A 19,583-nucleotide genomic window follows, 5' to 3' on the forward strand; every position below is an offset into this window, starting at 1 on the left:
CTAAAGTGTGAACATCTTGGCAGGATAAAGAAGACAAAAGTACACTCGTTTAGAAAAAAAAAATCTTATTTGATCCAACTCTTCTGCTTTAGGATTACAAGTTGATCCTCTGTTATATACACAATACAAAATAAAGGAGCAGTCTTTAACGTACAAATAAACGCAGAAGACAAAAGGTTTTACAACAGAAATAATTATGCCATTAGAATGGAGGAGGAAAAAAAAAAAAAAAAAAAAAAAAAATGCAAGGAAAAGTTACAAAAAGAGAAATTTCATCCACAGCTTTCAAAACATTCTTAAAGTTTTGACAGCTGAAATCCATGTGTCTATGCAATTTGATATTTTAATCAACAAATGATGAAGGGGAGGATGTTGAATCGCTTTCAGAATAAAACCGAACTGCAGAATACGATTTACCTGCAGAGATTTCAGGCCTTCTCTCTCTCACTCACACACACACACACACACACACACACACACACACACACACACGCCTAATCAGTGTGTACGCATCTAAAGAGACTGACTGGAGGTCACAGAAATTCACTTTAGACACATTAAACCCATCTTTAAATTCAGTCACTTGGTTGACGGCAATGAAAGATCGGGTGAGGAAGGGAAACAGGAGCAGGGCCGAGCTTATGGCCGATACGTCACCATGGGTGGCCACGTCACCTTATCCTGACATGATGAGCTTTAACAGTCTGTTAGATCAGTTCAGATTTTCAGTCTTAAACAGTCTTTTTGATCAATCAATCGGTGGAGATTTTCAGTCTGAACCAGCCTCAGCCTCTTTCACCTTCTTTTTCTTCTTCTTCTTTTTGGCACTTTCTGTGACCTGTGGACGGTTTCAAACAACGAATATTAAACGGTGATGATGGCGCATTACACTTCCTACTAATACATGTTTACAAGTTCTCATGTAATGGCTTCTTAGCTTTGACTTCCTGTTTGAGAAGGAAATACATCAGAGTGACATGTTCGAGATAAACAAATCTGACAGAAGCTTAGCGAGCTAACCAAATACAGAGAACAGTGACGAGATTAATATTCTTTTAGCCTACAAAATGAATAAAATCCAACTTTTTTTCCCCTCGAACTATACAATTGTTGGAAAATATACACAAATAGGAATTGTGATAGGTGTTTGAGCTTTTTGTACCTGTCCCTTAGTGTTGTGGACAATATGATTATTTTCATTTTAATTTTATAGTTGATCACTTCCAGGACAACTATTTTAATTTTCCAAACATCTGGCCAGCAGTAGAACTCACCTCCGCTTCCCCTTCTGCTGCTGCTTCCTCAGTGGCTTCTGCTGCTTCCGATACTTCCTCAGCCAGCTTCATTTTCTTTTCTTTCTTCTTTTTCTTCTTCTCTTTCTTGACCTCGTCTGTCTTTGGGGTTGAGGGCGCGGCTTCGCCCTCGCTTCCGCTCTCGTCACGTTTCCTCTGCACGTAAAAGATCGGCAGAAAATTAAAATACAACCATAACAACCCAAAAAAGACTAAAATAACAAGCTAGTAGAAAGCAGACGGTTCACCTTTGCTCCTGCCTGATTAGCATCACCATCTTCAGCAGCTACTGCCGCTTTGGGTTTACTGCTGAAAAAAAAAGAGGAACTAGTGGTCAGAATTGCATAGAATGGACAGATATGGTACAGTAAATCTGACATCAAACCAGTCTGACCACATGAAAGACCATAACTATTTTAGGCATGTCCACAAAACCCAAGGGCCTGTCGTACATACTGCACACAGAGCTCATGAGTTCTGCGTGTTTATGTAGCAGACAGACTCCCTCTAGAGTCACAGCAGGCTAAAAAGGGATAACAGTCTGCATGAACTGATGTACAGTCATCTCCAAAATTATTGGAACCCATACGTCTTATGCACCAAACACACGGCGAGGAGGACAGCTGGACTTTTTAAAACCAAACGCAGTGTCTCAGGGTGCCAATAATTCTGGAGCTGACTATACACGCACCACATTCATTAAGCAACACCAGAGCAGCTAAGGTTACACACTGCCCTAAAGACAATGAAGCGTACCTGTAGTCCACATAACCCTCCGTCCAGTTGGCCGGAGTGCTCCCGTTCGGCTTGCCGTGTTTATCTAGAAGGCCTTTCTGGATCATCATTTTCTTCTGACTAGCCTGAAGAGACACGAGTTATACTGATGCTGCATATCATTTAGGCACGGCAACATTGTGCATCATCACTGAAAGTGTGTTTGTGATAACTAGAGCACTACTACATGCTCTAAAGCATCCTTTAAAACCCATACAAGAGTTAAAACCTCTTATTCTGTAAGTTCTAATGCACATATATGAATAAATAAACCTGAGTTTGCTTGCCTTACCTTTGGCCCTAAGCCCCATTTGCGTGGATATGTGTCTCTTTCCATGATGACCCTCTTGATCTTAGCCACAACGCCGTGATCACATGTAGAGATGACCGCCGTCGTCATCAGTGCCACCGCTGCAAAAAAACAAAAGCTTTTTCTTTTAAAAACTACTCATTTCCATTTAAGAAGGATCAGAATTCAATCAGAACCATCAGTCTCGGGTGATAGATACTAGGTCATCTTTGCACTGAGTGCTAATGCCGTCTATATAACATCATGTGGCTTTGATTAAGACCTCATCCACAGGTATATGGACATTTTTGAAAACAGCCGAGTTAAAAATATTCAGAAATGCTTGTGGTGTAAATGAGAATATCTCCCTCCATGCAAAAAAGCTCAAATGAGTATGCCAAGCCAGCAGGTGGCGATAGCACGTCATAAATTGTTCTGTAAAACACCTTAAGAATAATATTAACAACTGCAGCTTGAGCAATGGAGAAGGTGAAACCTGGAAAAACACCAACATGGCCAAAAGTTTATTTATTTAGTCATCTTCAGGAGCTGTTTAATCCTGGTCAGGCTCGATGCGGAAACACTACTTAAGGATACAGTTATCCATGAACCTCCATTTTTCCTAAACAGTGAAAGAGATTTAAAATTTCTCCACCTTGGAGGGAGATTTCAAAACATCTCAATTTTCAACGATCGAACCTGCTGTTTGCGTGTGGACGGGAGGTCAGAATGCAGATGGAAAAACGTTTTCAAAAATACCCATGTGGATGAGGCCTATGTGGGATAACTAGATTTAAACAATACCTGTACAAATGGCTTCTCCTTTAGTCGTAATGACGACGATGTCCTGGTTCACCTCTATCCCATCTTCATACCGCAACACACCCGGTAACATGATTTTAGCACCATAGCATATAGCATTGACCTGATGAAAGAATAAACACGCATCATATATAAACCTGAAGCCACAACACACTTGCTTACACCACAAACAGGCTGGAAAAGCAAGAACACACACCGCGCTGTCCTTCATGACGATCCTCTTGTGGCTGACGAGCAGCTTCTCCAGAGGGTAGATGACTCTTCTCAGGTACGTCTCATCCTTGTTGTGGTCGAACTGCCACTGAGCGTCTAGTATGTCGTGCATGGTCACCATGCAGTCCTGCCGAATAAATAAATGAATAAAAGAGCGTACATCACATCTCACACCTGAGTAAGAACCTGAGGCAGATGTTAGAACAGAGCCTGTTGGTGAAGATGTAAAGCAGCACCACAAGTGCAACTTCTCAAATGCTCATCTTCAGCCATCTGATGTACCAAAGATTAATTACCAGGACTGGGGAAGGAGCCCAGAACTGAACTCAACACTTTGGTCAGGTGCACAGTGTGAATCTGAATCATTAGCTCCTGCACCGTGTTGCATGTCACACAAGCCTAACACACAAGACACAATCAGCTTCGTGTAATCAAGCTCCCTGTTGTGTTACCGTACCTTCTCTCCCAACACTCCAGAGCGAACCCTCCTGAGCTCCTGCATCTGACCTCCAACCCCCAGCAGCAGCCCCAGATGAACACACAGCGTTCTGATATACGTGCCCGCCTCACAGCTCACCCAGAAAATACCTGCAACATGGAAAAAGCGCTTCAGAAGCTGTTCTGAGTTGATTCACGTGGCAAAAAGTCTAGCGTTTGAAAAGCCATCAGTCTTGGGTGATAGATAGGTGGTCATCTTTACACAAAAATGCTAATGTCATCTATATGGCATCATATGGCTTTGTTTGGATAAAACTCTTAAAGCAGGGAGAAGGAAAGTGGCGGATGTTTACCGAGTCTTTTCTCCGGGTCGTATTCGATGAGCTTGCTCTCGTAGATGGTCCTGACTCGTAGCTGTCGTTTCACTGCAGCGATGAGAGGAGGCCTCTGGAACAGAGCTCCAGTGAGACACTCTAGAGCCTGTATGGGATAAAAATCACAACCAGATCAAATTTAAACCACATTTTCTAGAATTAAGCAAAAATAAATAAAGATTTGCAATATGAGATCAGTCCCATTAATTCTTCCTTCGTGAATCCTGGCTCTCCAAACCTGCACGTCCTCCAGCATCAGCCACAGCAGTAGAACACTGAAGCAGCGATGAGAAGGCCAGCAGAGAGAGGAGTGCCTGGAGACACTCAGAGAATGGATAAACGGGTTCATCACTTCACATCATCGCTCAACGCCCTCATAAACACCTTCTAACACTTACCCTCGCGAGCTGATGTTCGTTCTCTATCGCATTGTGCAGCCGTACTATGCCCACGTACTCTTTGCCTGAAACACACGGCACAAGAGTAGTGAGGAAAGGCCACTGGTTTTACTGAGTGAGGTCATGCTCACAGAATAAAGCAAGCTTTAAAAATACCGTACAGCTCCAGCCTGAACTAATCCGTTCTGTATACTCTAAGAGCGCTTTCACACCTATTAGTCCAAATACAGAGTTAGAATAGGAGAGGAATTTTACACCTGTGGTTCGTTTTCACACTGTATGTAATTAAACAAACCAAAAAGGACAGAACATGTAGTCTGAGGGGTGTGTTGGACTAAAACACAAGCATTTAGCAGTGTTTAGTTGTTTGAATCAAACCCTGGTGTGTTTTCTTAGGACAGTTTGATTGCAGTGAGGAAATGATTTGACCCTGACCCTGAATTTTTCTGTATATAAAAGCGGAGCCAAAGCACAGAGCTGTAGCGCTGAAATGATGTGTTCTGCAGATTTGCCCCAACAAACAAACAAACAAAAAAAAAAGAGGGGCAGGGGGAGATTAATGCTGGATGAGACAAAATGTTTTCGATTAGTAATTTATAATTTTTTTTGAAAGAAGTCATATGATTTCTAAAGTTTTGAAGCGTTTTCCATCACAGTATTTCTGATCGATAAATGAAGGAGTTTTAGATGTTGTGAGCCTCAGGCAGTGTTTTTTTTTTGGTTCGTGTCATTAAATGCAATGAGAAAAAAAAAACAAACAGCAAACAAATGAAAAGTATCAAATTTCCCTCTGATTCGGAGTGAACTAATTGTTGTGAAAGCGCCCTGAACTTATCCCACCAGACACCTTCACGCACTACTGAAGGTTCTCCGCAACTGAAAGGGAGTGCACAGAAAAATCCGACTCACCTGCACTCTGCTGAGATTTGACCAATCGCGTTGCTCTGTCGATGCACACAATCAGACAGCCTGTGACCTTTGGGTCGAGCGTCCCGCTGTGGCCCGTCTTCTCCACGCGCAGGATCCGTTTGATCCACGCAACCACTTCGTGAGAGGATGGATTTGCTGGCTTGTCCAAGTTAATAAAACCAGATCTGGACAGAAATATAAGAAAAGCTGCAGCCAAAATTATACAAAAATGAGCAAATCAGCATCCATGACGAGACGTTATTAACAGCCATCAGTCTTGGGTGATAGATAAGAGGTCATCTTTGCACAGAGTGCTAATGCCATCTAAATCACATCATGTGGCTTCGCCAAAACGCGAGGAACATTACGGATACACGGGTCTACCTGACGTAATCATGAATGGTCCTCTTCAGGGGATTCGAACCGTGTGGCAGAGGTGTGTAGTGCGCCGTCCTGATGTTCAGCTTATCAAAGTTCTAGATGGGAATACAACAAGAGGTGGAAAAAAATTAAATAAATAAATAAAATGCACATCAAATATAAAAAACATTAAATAAACAATCAGGAAACATGTTCACATAAAATATTTCCATATTTAAAGACAAAATGACCAATATTTATCCACATATTTATATCCCATTTATATCACGTGATGTAGGATAGACCCAAATAAAAACATTATTTATTGAGGATTTGTGGATTTTTACATGAATACATGTGTTTTATTTGTCTATACTACAACCGTCAAAACAAGCGGTACAACAGACAGGATGTTTTATTCCAATGGAAAATTTTAGTTGATTATTAAATACAACTCCTCAATAAGTCATAAGGTTAAAGCGGCTTCAGCTAGTCACTAAACTAACTAGCGGTTTAAAAGGAGGCTTTCAGGAGCATGTGATCAGATATGTCCGTTCGTCTTTGTCGGGGCCAGTCTGGTCCCTCTGCACCCGCTGGCCAGAACCTCCAACCCACTGAAACAGCAGGAAACTGGAGGAACGGGCCACCAGAACCCCACGGTCCAGAACGAACCGAAGGGGCCGCAGAGGGTCCGAACCTGCCGCACTCAGAGAATGGATAAACACATTCATCATCCGACATGCCGAGTCTGTCTGCCTGCACGGAGACGAACGCGTTCAATGCGACGCTTACCTTCAGCAGCAAAGGCCACTGGGACGTGTCGAGTTTGGCAACCTTGGATTCAGGTTTGATGAGGAAATCTCCCATTTCTTGGAGTTCCTGTCAGAAAAGAAAAAATATTAATGGAAAAAAAAAAAAAAAACAACAAAAAACACAAGGTCCATTCTGAAGTGACTTTAAACAGAGACTGGTTTTATGCTGAAACATCTGGCGCAGCAGGAAACCCCTCCGAGTGCTCGCTATGAAGGGTGGAAACTTCCGAGGGAGTAGGGAACAGTCATGATCACTTCAGATAGGACCGAACTCCAACCAAAACTGTACAACCAATTCAAATCAAGAACTGAGGAGAAGAGCACAAAAAAAGGGAGATTTACCCCGACTTCTTCATCTGAAATCTTTGCTTTCTTCTTCTTCTTCTCTTTCTTAGCCGAAGCAACTGAGGAGAAAAGTAGGACATGTTTCACATCACAAAACACGGCGTTTAAAAAGCTTTCAGAGAATAAATTCACCAGTTTAAATGATCCAGGATTTAAATTCAGCTTTATCAGGAGGAAGAAAAAAACTAATAATTTAGCATCCAGGCTAAAATGGGTGCAAGCACGTGCGGCACACCAGCACCACGTGGTGCACAGAAAAGACTTGTGTGAGTGCTTAAGTTATTTTCATCTCAAAAACATTTTCAGATATTTAATAATCTGCAAATGTTGTGAACAAGGTTACAAACAGTAAATAAATAAATAAGATTTCTATCTAAAGAAATCAAACTGTGGGGAGTAAAGCTTAACAAATGCACACTTCATATAAAGTTATATTTCCCAAACTTTAGAATGAGCTTCATGAGACATTAAAGAGCTTTTCTCAAATAAATAAATAAATAAATAAATACTCAAATAAAAAATAAATAAATCTACCAATGCAAACACCTGAGTATGCACAGTATAGTATAGTTAATTAACTAGCACCTTCCTTCAAACTCTTAAAACGTAAAAACTGCTATATTTGCATTATATTATTGCATTATATACATGAAACTCATGTATATTGCTTTATATGAAACCCTTTGGAAGGGAAATGGACTTGCACGCGCCATGCCGCTGCCTGCTTTCTATTATAGCCATCATTAATATTTATAAAATACAAAACACATTATCTGCATGTTAGACTAGTACAATCACTGTGCTGCTTTTTTTCTTTTAAAAGGCAATAAAATTGTCAAAGCATCATAAAAGAAACAGTTTTAAAAGAGCACGTACTTTCACCGTCCGCCATCTTCTTTCTGTGCGCCTGCAGAGAACACGTGTGAGCGTCTGCGCATGTCTAAAATGCAGCCTCACGGTCACTCTCGCGATGTTTCGTAGTCTCGCGATGAAACGGTTGCAGAGCCAGGGACGCCATGTTTGTTAGCTTGGAAGCTGACAAAAGTATTTGCATATGCATATTTGCATTTAGTATTTGCATTTGAATTATATACACGTTACACTAAATAAAAATACTTTTTTTCTGTGATGTATTTAATAAATTTATTTTAAAGAATTTATTTGTTTTTTTTCGAATTGGAAAATGTAAATTCAATGTTATGGCTTGCAGCTGTGAGAAAAATCAGAACCCTACAATACAAACCTCATAAATACAGATTTTTATTTAAATTAGGCCAAAGATGAAGGTAGATGCTTTTATAGAGTGGTCAAAAATTAAAAAAGTTTTAAGTTCTACTTAAATAGCTAGTTTTCCCAGAATGATGTTAAACACTCAATGCCCATTTAGCTAACATTCTAGCTAGTAAGGCTACACTAGCATTCAGCAATCACTAGCTAGATAACAACCAAAGTTATCTGCTTAATAGGAAGTTAGCTATTAAAGTCTACTCTTTTCCCCGAGCGGCATGCTGCTGAAATTGTTGCACTGCTTCTGAAACCTGGGAGCTGCACGGAGAACAATTTTAACATGAGATCGAGCCTCTTTGCCCATTCCTCATCTGCGATACCCCATGAATAAACTCCCTCTCACTGGCCAGAACGACATTCCCAGAATGATGAAGGGGTGCACAGATGTTTGGAGCGTACAGATATGTTTGTGTGTACAGATATTTTTCCCCAGGGTTCATAGCAACCCACAAGGGCAGGACAGGGCTGGTTTGTTTGGGTTGTAGAGATCCAGGAGCCAAGACCTGATCTGAAATGGGGCATTGGAAAGGTTTTGGAAGGCGAAGATTAGGTGTATTTACAGGGGTTTTGAACACATACCCATTGGTGTGGTTGGAAACAGAATACAAGTACCATAAGTATAAAACTAAAGTGGTGGATACCTTCCACCTTTCCCATCCAATATGTTTTAGAGAAGACTGGCAAGTGTTTACTCACTTATCAGCAGACTTGGAACAGGGTGTGGCTCATACAGTACTAAGGCCACGTGAGAGTAGTAAGGCCATGTGAGGTATGTGCTTGAATCACTGGGAATTAAAGTAATCCAAACTAGTGTATACTACATAAAGTAATCAGTGCCTCCACACCCCTTGAGTTATAATGTGGGTGAAAGTCCAGGGTGTTACTGGATGCAATTACAGAAAGCTGTAAGAACGATCCAACACACATCTAAAATGAAGTTCAGTACATCCTGGACTTGGGAGAATTTGTTTCAGGCACTGGAATGGCACCAAAGGTTCTATAATAATCATGACCAACTGTGACCAGGAGATGAAGTCCTCATGTTGCTCCTCACATTATTTTTAGTTCAAAATTACGTGCCAAATAGGCCCTTCACGATCAGGTAAACCTATACTTACTACCTCAATATTCTCAAACAAATGGAGTGAGAGAGTTGGGCAGCAGAAGTGGTGAGCAGGTGAAACATCTACACTCCTGGGCAAAAAAAAAAAAAAAAAGGCAAAATATTAAGGTCGTAATGGTCTTAACAACAAATCATTGGTCAGAAAATTAGCAAGAATTATTAGATAAAGGAGTTTAAAATGGGAGATTTTTCCCTTTGATTTCTTAAATGTTTAAGCTTTGTGGCCCTTGATGGGCTGCATCAGGTGTAGCAGATAACCAAATAATCACTAATCTTTTTAAAAAAAAAAAAAAAATCCCAGAAGATATTTTTGGAAAATTTTGTACACCCAGACATGTGTAAGTTCCAATTTTACGTCAAACATTTTAACCATTATCATGATTCGTGCACAAGAAGACTATAAAAGTGAATTTCCCTGTTTCTAGCTTTTCCCCAAACAAACAGTTCACTGCAGGAAAAGGAAACTGCCGAATGGTGGCACAGGAGCTCCTAGGAGTGCATCTGTTTCATTCTTGCTCATTTTCTGACCATTTGACCTTTGATTTGTTCTTAAAAACCGTTAAAAGCTTCATATTTGCCATTTTGGGCTTGGCCCTTTTTTTGCATAGGAGTGTACAGTTTTGCTTGTTTTTCTTTGTGCTTTTGTTACAGTCTATCGATCGTGCCAAGGACACATGCTGAAATAAAAGCTCAGATGCAAACTTACCCTGACCTGTTAAAAGAATCTGTAAATTGACAGGGGAAAGAAAATGTAAAATACACTGTAAACTGTTTGATTACACAGTAATGCTAAATGAAATGCTATCGCATTCAAATATGCTGTCTTTACTTATTTTTACTTTATTTTGTAAATTTCTATAAAATTTAAAAGATGTCAGTAAAGACATAATAATTATAATAATTATATTATAAAAGTAATTACCGTAAAATAACAGTAACTGTTTTAATGACACCTTAATTACTGTAATTTGGCATTTGATGTTAGTGTATTACAATATAAATTGATACAATTACAATTATCTATTACTGAAAGGTTAATTACTGTAATATTTGTTGGTTTATATGTCAATTTACCACCTTGGGAAGAACTGTAAAATAATAACTGTGTTTTTCTGGAAGTTTGATTACCGCAACATCTTACAGTTTATCTATGTCAATTCTTCACACAGTAAATTACTGTATTGTCTTTTGACTGTCTTTGACAGCACAATTTTGCTGATATTATTACAGCAGACTACATTTATTTGCAAGTTTCGCTCATAAAAGACTATAATACATGAACATAAACCATGGTGTGTTAGTACAACCCTTCCAACATTAAAACATTTTCATTTTTAATTGAAAGCATAACCATGAATATCATCATGGTCAAAGTGCTAGAACTGTTCTTCCTTGTATCGCCCAGCCTCAGTTCCCTGTGTGTATTCTTCTAACGTATCTTTAATAAAACTGATAGAACCATAAGAATGATTCCTTGCTTGTAGTGATAAGGAACTCCTCAGAACTCCTTACCCTTTAACTAAAATGTGTGAATGTGAACTTATGAGATTCGCAGATTTCAGCAATTCTGCAGTTCTGGGTTTTTGCTAGACTATGTGGATTAAGCTTGTTCTTTGGTGTTTGGTGTTCTTGTGCTGGTCAGCTGAAGATCAAGCCTGAAGGCCCAGGGAGCGAGCTGTGTTGAGCACATCATCTCTGGTCAAATAGCAGCCACAGAGCTGACGAAGTCCTGTGAAGGATTCTCTACCGTGCAGCACTCGCCAGTTATCAATGAAGAGAACCTTAACAAACAGGACATAACAATATTACTGAACACTTTCTCATCATAATACAGTGATAATAGATGTCTACTGTCTGTAGGTTAAAAAACGTTGACCAGGTTTTCCACGCTGAGGTTTAGTTACCTTGCCCGGTTTGAGTTTGACCCACAGCTCGTTCTCGGGTTTCCTGAGCTCGTCTGTGAGCTGTCTGTGTGCCACATACCAGCGCTGTGCCACGCTGTGAGGAACTGTGTTTATCACGGCACGGTCATAGTTGTTATACCTAAGTAACATTGACAACAATAGCATTACAACAAAACTTAGGTTTCCATGTTCAATTGATTAAATCATTCAACACTATAAAAAAAGTTCAAGACTTGATACTTAAAATAATAATGACACCATTTTTGTGAGATCCATTCAGACTCTTAGCAGCATATAACGAAACATCCTGCATTCTTTGTATACAGAGTACAGTCTCATATCTACAGCTGTGAACTTCCTAATTGCTGTAGTGATTTCTTTAACCCGGACTGAATCAGCCAGGAGTGTTTTTTTTAACCCCCGTAGTGTCTCTTGACTGGAGGGAGTGTGTTTATTATGTAAACACACTCATGTAATGTAAGTGGTATTGAATGATACCATATGATATGCCATGTCACATAAGAAAGTGAGTGCTCTTATACCTTATCATGTAGACTTCATTGTTCCAGGGGTAGACGTTGAGAACAGGGCCGATGCCGATCATGTGGTTGCTATGGTTGCCGAGGGTCTCAATGAACTCGTGTTTGATGGGGACACGTGAGAGAAGCTCGAAGTTTTCAGGAGACTGCTTGAGCACTTTGTTTGCTGAGTAGAAGCCGTCCACTAACAGAGTCCTGCCGCCTGTCCCCTCATGCCTCAGACAGTGGAACACCTGAATCCTGCCGTACAGCCAGGTGGAGTAAAAGCGTGAGAAAGTGGACGTTGGAATATGATAAGGCCAGAAAAACAGAATAGAAACAAATATTTCAGTAGAGTAGCCGTCTAATCATGATGTTCAGGCATATTTAAATATTGCACGGTTATGGCACGGTATTACTCTATTTTATATGGTCAGAAAATCCTTCAAGACAACATTCTGGGCATAAATATTTGCTTGAATTTTAAAGGGATTAACATATTACTATAAGTGAATTACTACCTCTTGTATCAAACAGCGCATAAGTGCAGCAGAGAGGTTGTGGTTTAGCGTGGGTCTGCACTGGGACGGAGGTGCCTCGTGACGAGCAAGAGTGGAAATGTACGTATATTTATGTGATTTCTCAATCCTTTTTATTCTCTCTCTTTCTCTCCCTGAGCAGTGTGCTGAGAAAGTGTGTACGTGACCGTGAACCAAATCCAAAGCAGAGCAGAAAGCCGCAAGCAATCTGGGAAGCTGCAGTGTTATTTGTTTTGAAAAAAAAAAAAAACTTGCATTACTTATTGCTGTGCAAAGGGCATGAACCCAAATAAAAAGCTCTCATGCACTCTTACCATGAGTCTGCTGTGGACTCTACGAATGCTTTCACCTATTAGTCCGGTTGCTGAGTTTGTTTTGTTTTGTTTTCACACTGTATGGAATTAAACGAACGGAAAATCATGGCTGAGATGCACATAGGGCTGAAAAAGAATGCGTAAAGCTCCTTCACTGATTGGTCAGAAATATGACAATGGAAAAAGTTAAACAAAGCTTTGTCAAGCGAGCACAGAAATCATAAAAATCACACAGAACAAAGGAACACAGAGCCATGCTCGGTAAATTACTTCGTCATTAAATAAATATAAATACTGCCATTTCAGCACTTCAGCTCTGTCCTTTGGCATATCTACTAAAAAAAAAAAAAGCTGCAAACCAAAACATACGGCATGCTTGATTCACTTCCTGCAACCAGGTCAATTCCGAGTTAAACTGTTTTCTCAATACAAACAAACTGTGTGAGAATTTGATTGGATCCAGACTGATACCAGCTCGGTCAGATGGTCTTGGAGCGGTTATTTTGTTCCGCACCTGACTGCGATTGCTGTGTTCTCACCTGCATACAGAGGAAAACGCACCAGGGTTCAATTCAAACAGACGAAACTCTGCATATATGGAAGAACGCTGAGGCAAGAAGAGTAACGTGTTTATTATCAGTTTATTCAGCCTAATGCGCTTCAATGAGGATTTCAAGCCCCCAGATCACAGTTATGCAACAGAGACGTGACTGGCCTCGTGTAGCATCGAGGAAGCAAAGCATAGAGCAGAAAGATTAAACTAATCCGGAGGTGGCAGAGGGGAACTGAAACAAAGCCATGATTTCATTTCTATAGTCATATTCTTACTTCCTCAGCATTTTCAACAGATGCAGAAGAAGAAGGCTCTACATCTTTTGTCACACTGTAAGGTCCTGTAAGGTGAGCATGATCTGGGGCCCAGCTACAGCAGCTCACAGAGTCAGATGAAGATTGTTTGTATACACACCCACAAGGCTCTTGGAAGTAAGACGTATCCGTGTGGCGGTCCAGGGCCAGCTTTGTGTATGCTGTGTCACCACGGGAAAAATCAGAGGTGAAGCTCCACATTCGGCCATAGATCGTCTCTCTGGAAACACAAGAGCACTTCTGATCAGGGGAAAAACAATGTGTGTAGGAAATTTGCGATTTGAAATTTGTGAAAGCACTGGTAACATATTAAGTTTAAGAAGTATGAGTGTGATGGTGTGGCAGTTAGGCTGTTGAACGATATGAAAATTGAAGACATTTCTATGATACACGATATGTATCATGATAGCATATAGGTTTGTTAACCAACTACCAGAAAAGCATTAGTGTTGCATTAAAAAAAAAAACTATGAAAAACTTTTATGTCTACAAAAACTTATTCTAAGAAATTCTTACAATAAATAAATATAAATAAATGTTTACAGTTTTAAAGGTTCAGTACAAAATTTTAACATCAAATCAGCTGGAAATATCAATTCAGCCAGTTTGAAAACAATATCAGCATACCTGCAAAGTCTCCGAAAAGCCTAATGTGACATTATTTGCCATGATATTGATATGATATCATCATATCATCCAGCCCTAATAGAGTATACAGACTGTAAACTAAAGAAAAACCAATCCAATAGAGTACTGGCATCAGAGCTCATTGGTATCAGATTTGACATCATTTTAGATCAGATTTGTTGTAGTTTATTCAGTGAATGTTATGCTAACTGACATGACAGATACTTCCTGTGACACAAATTGTGTTAAAGCACAGGTATCTGTAGATGCTCAGATTTTTTGTTATAGCCATCATTTAGCAAATGGCGAAAGTGGGTTCAGCACGTCTCCAGAATATAACATTTTAAAACATTAGTGACATCCGAACGAATCGAAGCATCTCTGAGGTTCAGTATTATAAAAGCTTCATACCTGATAACGCTAACTCTTTTGGTCACTGTTTCAGTTGCATCGATTGTGGCTGGAACGTCTTCTACAAACGCAATGCCATACAGTAAGAAGTTGTTCAGAAATGACTTCAGCTCTTCATCACAGTTCATGAACTTTTCCCAGCTGACGGAAGGCACCTTAGCGTTGGTGTAAATCTCTGAGTTCCACAGGATGCGTGGTTGTATAGCACTCAATTTCTGGCCCTCGTAGCTGTTCTTCACCAGCCAGGCCAGGTTGTAGCGTGTAATGTGACCATCAGGCCCTGTGGATAGCAAAACACACAGCAAATTTATTACTAGTTTCATGTTTACTTTACTTATTTATAAAGCTGGATACAAATTAATTTATTGGTAAACCATTTAGACAAGAAATTAATTATAAAACACTACTCATGAACACTAAAGCGCTGAATGGTCTCACGCTGCAGTACCTGAGCAAACCTTTGGTCTTTTATGATCCGCCACACCTGCTTCAATCAAAAGGCGCAGGCTCTTTGTTGGTACCTCGAATAATGAAGACTACAGCGGGGGCAGAGCTTTTTCTTGCAAAGCCCTACAGTTATAGAACAGCCTTCCAATTAGTGTTCAGGACTCAGACACAGTCTAAGTCTAGGCTGAAAACCTATTTGATTAGTCAAACATTTTGTTAATAGCTTTTCTTTTAGGTAAAGGTGCAGATATATTGTTACTCTTTTGTACTACTGTCACATCTGATTCACTTTCTTACTAGAACTGTGTACTGGTCGGCGCTGCACTGTATGTTACTGTGCCTATTGTCCTGTTTTAGTAGTCACTGTACTATCTCGTGCTGTCTACACGTCTGCACGTGCAATTTACGTAAAAAAATATGCAGTCTTTTGTAGTTCTGTGTTGTTCTATGTAGCACCTTGGTCCTGGAGGAACGCTGTTTTGTTTCACTGTGTACTAACTAGTTGTATATGGTTGAAATGACAATAAAGCCACTTGACTTGACTTGAGATCTGGAGAGTTCATGGGCATAGAGTGTTTTGGAAAACTGGGATGTTTGGATGCTGTCAAGCCACACATGTTATTCCTGAGATACCAGTGATCCTGACTCCTTCTGCCCTCTCGACCTGCCTGATCCACTTGAAAAAAACAGTTTACGCTCCAGTCTTAAACATTGAATATTCAATAACTTCACTTGGATACGACAGACATAAAGTTAAAACTCTAATGAATTCAGATATGACTCAGAAATGACTCTGACTGATGCTCATACTCAAGTACTTTCAACACATTAGCACTGCTTGAGTATATAGCACTGAGTTATAGAAGAGAAATTATTTATAATCGCACTATCCAGTGTTGCCCTGATGAGGACGGGTTTTCCTTTTGAGTCTGGTTCCTCTCAAGGTTTCTTCCTCATGTTGTCTCAGGGAGTTTTTCCTTGCCACTGTCACATCTGGCTTACTCATTAGAGATAAATTTACATCTGGATTTCTGTAAAGCTGCATTGTGACAATGTCCACTGCTCTCTCTCTCTCTCTCTCTCTCTATATATATATATATATATATATATATATAAAAAACTGAATGTAATTGAATTGAAAATTTGGTATTCATGAAAAGCCTGTTAGTTTGGAAAAATGCTTGTATCCTACATTTCGCTCCTGAGTTGACTCCTAAGGCAGACACCATGTATTATGTATGTATTATGTACCTGTTACGTATTATTCCTTACTCACCAGTCAAGCCAAAGCACAAACTCACTTCTCTTTTGGTCAATGTAACAGATAGGTGATCATCTCAGGGTGCAGTGGTTACTAAATAACCCGTCTAATTTCATGCATACACTAACGTCTAGCGATGACTGAAACGATTGCCTCGTCAGCAACCTGCTGAGGTCTTTTATAAGAGTCAAAGTTCTTATCTTTCCTTTAATGCCTTATCTTTGCTTGGTAAAGATATACCCATCTTTGCATTGGCACGAAGTCAAACGTCTGGCAGAAAAATATAAAAGACTGAAACATCTCCTAGAGAAAAAGACTACGATAACAAAGAAGTAGTGTGGAGTCTTACACAATAAGCTTTTAAGTCTGGTAAAATAATAATAATAATAATAATAAATAAAAAGGAAAGATCGTTATACCTAAGGGAAAACATGTTGTCCTGCATGTCTTGTTCAAATAAAAGAACATGACCACTATTTAACTCAGCATAGTCATACTGGGATTTACATGTAAGGAAGAGATTCTCCTCGTCCACCCGGGTCTTCGTGGGCCGGATGTCCAGGTCAATGCTGCCGGTGTCTAAGTTGCGCTGGTTGGTTTTGGAGTTGTAGCACGAGGCAGAGCGGCAGTGATCCCTCAGCCACACGTAGTTGAAGTGCATCACAAGACCACCATAACGGAGTTCTGCAGATTGAGACAAGATGCCATTTCATAATTCTAAAAAACAACAGACATTTAGGAAGTTATTGACTTAAATGTCTTTAAACCAGAAAGAAAGTGTCAATTAATTTTCTATAACCTCACCTCTGTAGTTCTAGCTTTAATATACTGCAAATGATAAACTCATTCTAAAAAGTTATCATTTCTGTATGAACAGCTGATTCACAGGGACTTTTACGCAGATGTTTTAAGCCTAATAATAAACAGATTTTTAAAATGTGTGTTGTGTTAGAAAACTGTTCAGGTTTTCTCACACGAGAGAGGCTTCGGGACTCTTTATAGCTGTTATATAACTCTCTTTTGTTTATAACTCTTGTGGACTTTCCATAACATTAAATGCATCTATAAACAGTTCGAATGTGTGAGAGTTGTTCATTAATACATTAAAAACTGTAAAATTTTTGTTGGCAAAATTCGCTGTGACACAATCCAAAGTGGAATAACACACTTGTTGTTCTTGTTGTTATGTTACGACCCCGTACTGGATTCATTTCACATTTCACACCACTGCAGAGGGGATTATTTTGGTAGAACAGCACAACCCAATGTGTGTTATTCTTTACTTAAAAGTGAGAACTTGTTTTTACAGCAACCACATGAGCAACGACTTTGAGAGTTCAGCTGTGTAACAAACATTAACTGCAAGTGAAAACCATGTACCAAAGCAGTCGTCTAGCAGCTGCCAGTTACAAGTATCCTGAGGTGCTGTGTGTTGGCATCTTTTGCTTCCAACCATCACGGGTGCACAACCCCAGGCCCGAGTCACCGACTGCGCAGACCCTCGCAACTTCAAAAACGTCTGGAGCAAAGCCATGATCTGCAAAACAGTCAGTGTATTCTTAATAAATAACACACCTGTATGCATCTGAGAACTTACAGGAATCATCAGTGGGTCCGTGCTTAAAGTGTTATTTAGGACAGTCCTGTAAATGATTGAGGAATTAGAGTAGTGGATTGATTTACAGTAAAACAGCAAAAAAATGCAATGTCCAGTGGGATATCTGACATTTTAAATCCATGCATCACCAAGCGGACATGGTTCGGTCCTCGAGCGAGACCTTTAAGCTTCCTTCCTGAATTGTAAGTGGCTTTAAATAATGCACTGAATGCACTGACTGTTATGTTTTATTTTATATGTACAGTATATTACTGGAAACAGTAGTTTACTGTAAATATGGTCTTACTATTATTGATTGTAAATTTTCAGTCCTCTGCTGCAAGTCCATTACTGTCAGGTTGTTGTTGTTTTTTACAGTGTGCATTTCTTGCTTCTTTCACTACAGTTAGTAAATATGTCCTCAGATGAAAGAATTGTTGTCACAGATGTTGACACATGCTTGCATAAAACTGATGCATGATTGCATGACTCCATCCTGAGCTAATGCATCTGAAAATGTTTTTTTTTAAAGGATGAATTTTAATGCTCAGACACAGACCAGAAAATAAATAATAAATAATAAAGCATACTCACGGATGTGTGTTAGAAAGATGGCAGGACTGATGAACTTCACTCTCTCTATTCCAAAAGAAGCTTTAATTCACAGCTTTCATGAAAAAAACACAGCTACAGTCACGAAAATTAATTATTAAACTGATGAGTCTTCTGTGTCACTGTCGTTCAGAGTTAAATTACAACAGATGACTTCCATGCAACGGTTTCTCTCTCTCTATCTCTCTTTCTCTCGCTCTCTCCCACCCTCTCACCCTGAGCGTTTATAACAGGAACGCGCATGCGCGCCACGTTCACGCTGTGTGCGAAGATTCTCATTCTCATTGGCTCTGTCTTTCACCCCCTTAGGACCGCCCACAAACGACGCCATTGGCTGACTGGACCAAGAACATCTGACTTTAGAAGAAGATGGGTTCTTCATGCTGCTCTTGGTGTAAAACAGGATCTGAACATTTCTGCAGTCCTTCAGCCCAGAATTCATCTTATAAATGCATTTTCAGATTTTTACACATGTGCATGTGAATTGTAATTACACTGTAATGTAGCTAGATATATCATTCATTACATGATTACTGTATGACTTGTTTTATGAAATCCTATTCGTAAAGATTATTTATTATTCAGTCTTTCTGAAAATCGTGTAACATATTATTTAGTGTAACTAACAGGAAAGGTAAGGAAGAGCCGGGACAATTGAAACGATGATTTACACTGCAGACTTCATAATTGCCACATAACATCATGCACGTGTTTACTTCAGAGTTCATGTGCAAGTTTCCCCATATCATCAGGGAGTGTTGTGCATTTTCACTGAAACCAAAAGGAGTCAAAAGGTGTTACACCTGAACCGACAAAGTGGCACGATTATAACACACAACACTGTAAACTTGCATGTACATCAGGAAGATCGATTTCAGACAGTCATGCATCCACTACATAGCTGTGATATACCTTTGATTTGGAAAACACTAAAATCTTTAGTGTCTCAGGGCTGCCAGGTCCAACTGCTCAGTTATACTCTACAGTTCTAACAGGTGTTACAGGTTTCTCACAATCACGCGCAAACAGAATCAGCACACATCTATGCCA

General features: G+C 39.7%; 2 protein-coding genes and 5 non-coding genes across 8 annotated transcripts; all 7 read right to left on the minus strand.

Annotated features, from left to right (window-relative positions):
• Positions 1–48: 48 nt before the first annotated feature.
• Positions 49–7,990, minus strand: dkc1 (dyskeratosis congenita 1, dyskerin). Of its 2 annotated transcripts, none has more exons than XM_026938729.3 (15): positions 7,903–7,990; positions 7,024–7,085; positions 6,662–6,748; positions 5,894–5,985; positions 5,510–5,694; positions 4,601–4,665; positions 4,182–4,308; positions 3,848–3,978; positions 3,374–3,517; positions 3,160–3,280; positions 2,359–2,477; positions 2,049–2,152; positions 1,541–1,598; positions 1,275–1,448; positions 49–838 (listed from the first exon to the last, which is right to left on the minus strand). In XM_026938729.3, the coding sequence occupies exons 1-15, from the start codon at positions 7,916–7,918 to the stop codon at positions 770–772; spliced, it is 1,554 nt and encodes a 517-aa protein (XP_026794530.3). In that variant the 5' UTR covers positions 7,919–7,990; the 3' UTR covers positions 49–769. The 2 variants fall into 2 exon arrangements, with proteins under 2 accessions (XP_026794530.3, XP_026794529.3); XM_026938728.3 differs by having other exon boundaries at positions 1,541–1,601.
• Positions 2,550–2,626, minus strand: LOC113541838 (small nucleolar RNA SNORD83). Its single transcript, XR_003404221.1, has one exon. It is a non-coding gene; the product is annotated as a small nucleolar RNA SNORD83 (small nucleolar RNA).
• LOC113541830 (small nucleolar RNA SNORA36 family) lies at positions 3,599–3,730 on the minus strand. Its single transcript, XR_003404214.1, has one exon. It is a non-coding gene; the product is annotated as a small nucleolar RNA SNORA36 family (small nucleolar RNA).
• Positions 4,051–4,128, minus strand: LOC113541839 (small nucleolar RNA SNORD83). Its single transcript, XR_003404222.1, has one exon. It is a non-coding gene; the product is annotated as a small nucleolar RNA SNORD83 (small nucleolar RNA).
• Positions 5,776–5,852, minus strand: LOC113541836 (small nucleolar RNA SNORD83). Its single transcript, XR_003404220.1, has one exon. It is a non-coding gene; the product is annotated as a small nucleolar RNA SNORD83 (small nucleolar RNA).
• LOC113541833 (small nucleolar RNA SNORD17) lies at positions 6,407–6,608 on the minus strand. The gene has a single exon (XR_003404217.3). It is a non-coding gene; the product is annotated as a small nucleolar RNA SNORD17 (small nucleolar RNA).
• Positions 7,991–10,360: 2,370 nt separating the features above from the next.
• tmlhe (trimethyllysine hydroxylase, epsilon) lies at positions 10,361–18,751 on the minus strand. Its single transcript, XM_026938731.3, has 8 exons — positions 18,516–18,751; positions 17,705–17,861; positions 16,832–17,008; positions 14,617–14,896; positions 13,679–13,798; positions 11,883–12,119; positions 11,341–11,479; positions 10,361–11,217 (listed from the first exon to the last, which is right to left on the minus strand). Exons 2-8 carry the CDS (start codon positions 17,856–17,858, stop codon positions 11,086–11,088), a joined length of 1,239 nt encoding a protein of 412 aa, XP_026794532.1. The 5' UTR covers positions 17,859–17,861; positions 18,516–18,751; the 3' UTR covers positions 10,361–11,085.
• Positions 18,752–19,583: the final 832 nt, after the last annotated feature.

This window comes from Pangasianodon hypophthalmus, chromosome 15, assembly GCF_027358585.1.
Source record: "Pangasianodon hypophthalmus isolate fPanHyp1 chromosome 15, fPanHyp1.pri, whole genome shotgun sequence".
Lineage (NCBI taxonomy): Eukaryota > Metazoa > Chordata > Actinopteri > Siluriformes > Pangasiidae > Pangasianodon > Pangasianodon hypophthalmus.

What these genes read in the sequence shown, in the direction of transcription:
- dkc1 (XM_026938728.3), bottom strand. An exon ending in CTGGAGTGTTGGGAGAGAAG is followed by an intron (nt 3,518 to 3,847) that starts GTACGGTAACAC and finishes TTTATTCGGCAG; the next exon opens with GACTGCATGGTGACCATGCA. An exon ending in AATGGGGCTTAGGGCCAAAG is followed by an intron (nt 2,153 to 2,358) that starts GTAAGGCAAGCA and finishes GTGTCTCTTCAG; the next exon opens with GCTAGTCAGAAGAAAATGAT.
- tmlhe (XM_026938731.3), bottom strand. Translation starts at nt 17,858, where the DNA reads ATGGCTTTGCTCCAGACGTTTTTGAAGTTGCGAGGGTCTGCGCAGTCG. An exon ending in GCTGCTAGACGACTGCTTTG is followed by an intron (nt 17,009 to 17,704) that starts GTACATGGTTTT and finishes CTCAATCTGCAG; the next exon opens with AACTCCGTTATGGTGGTCTT. An exon ending in TACTTCCAAGAGCCTTGTGG is followed by an intron (nt 12,120 to 13,678) that starts GTGTGTATACAA and finishes GCTGTACGGCAG; the next exon opens with GATTCAGGTGTTCCACTGTC.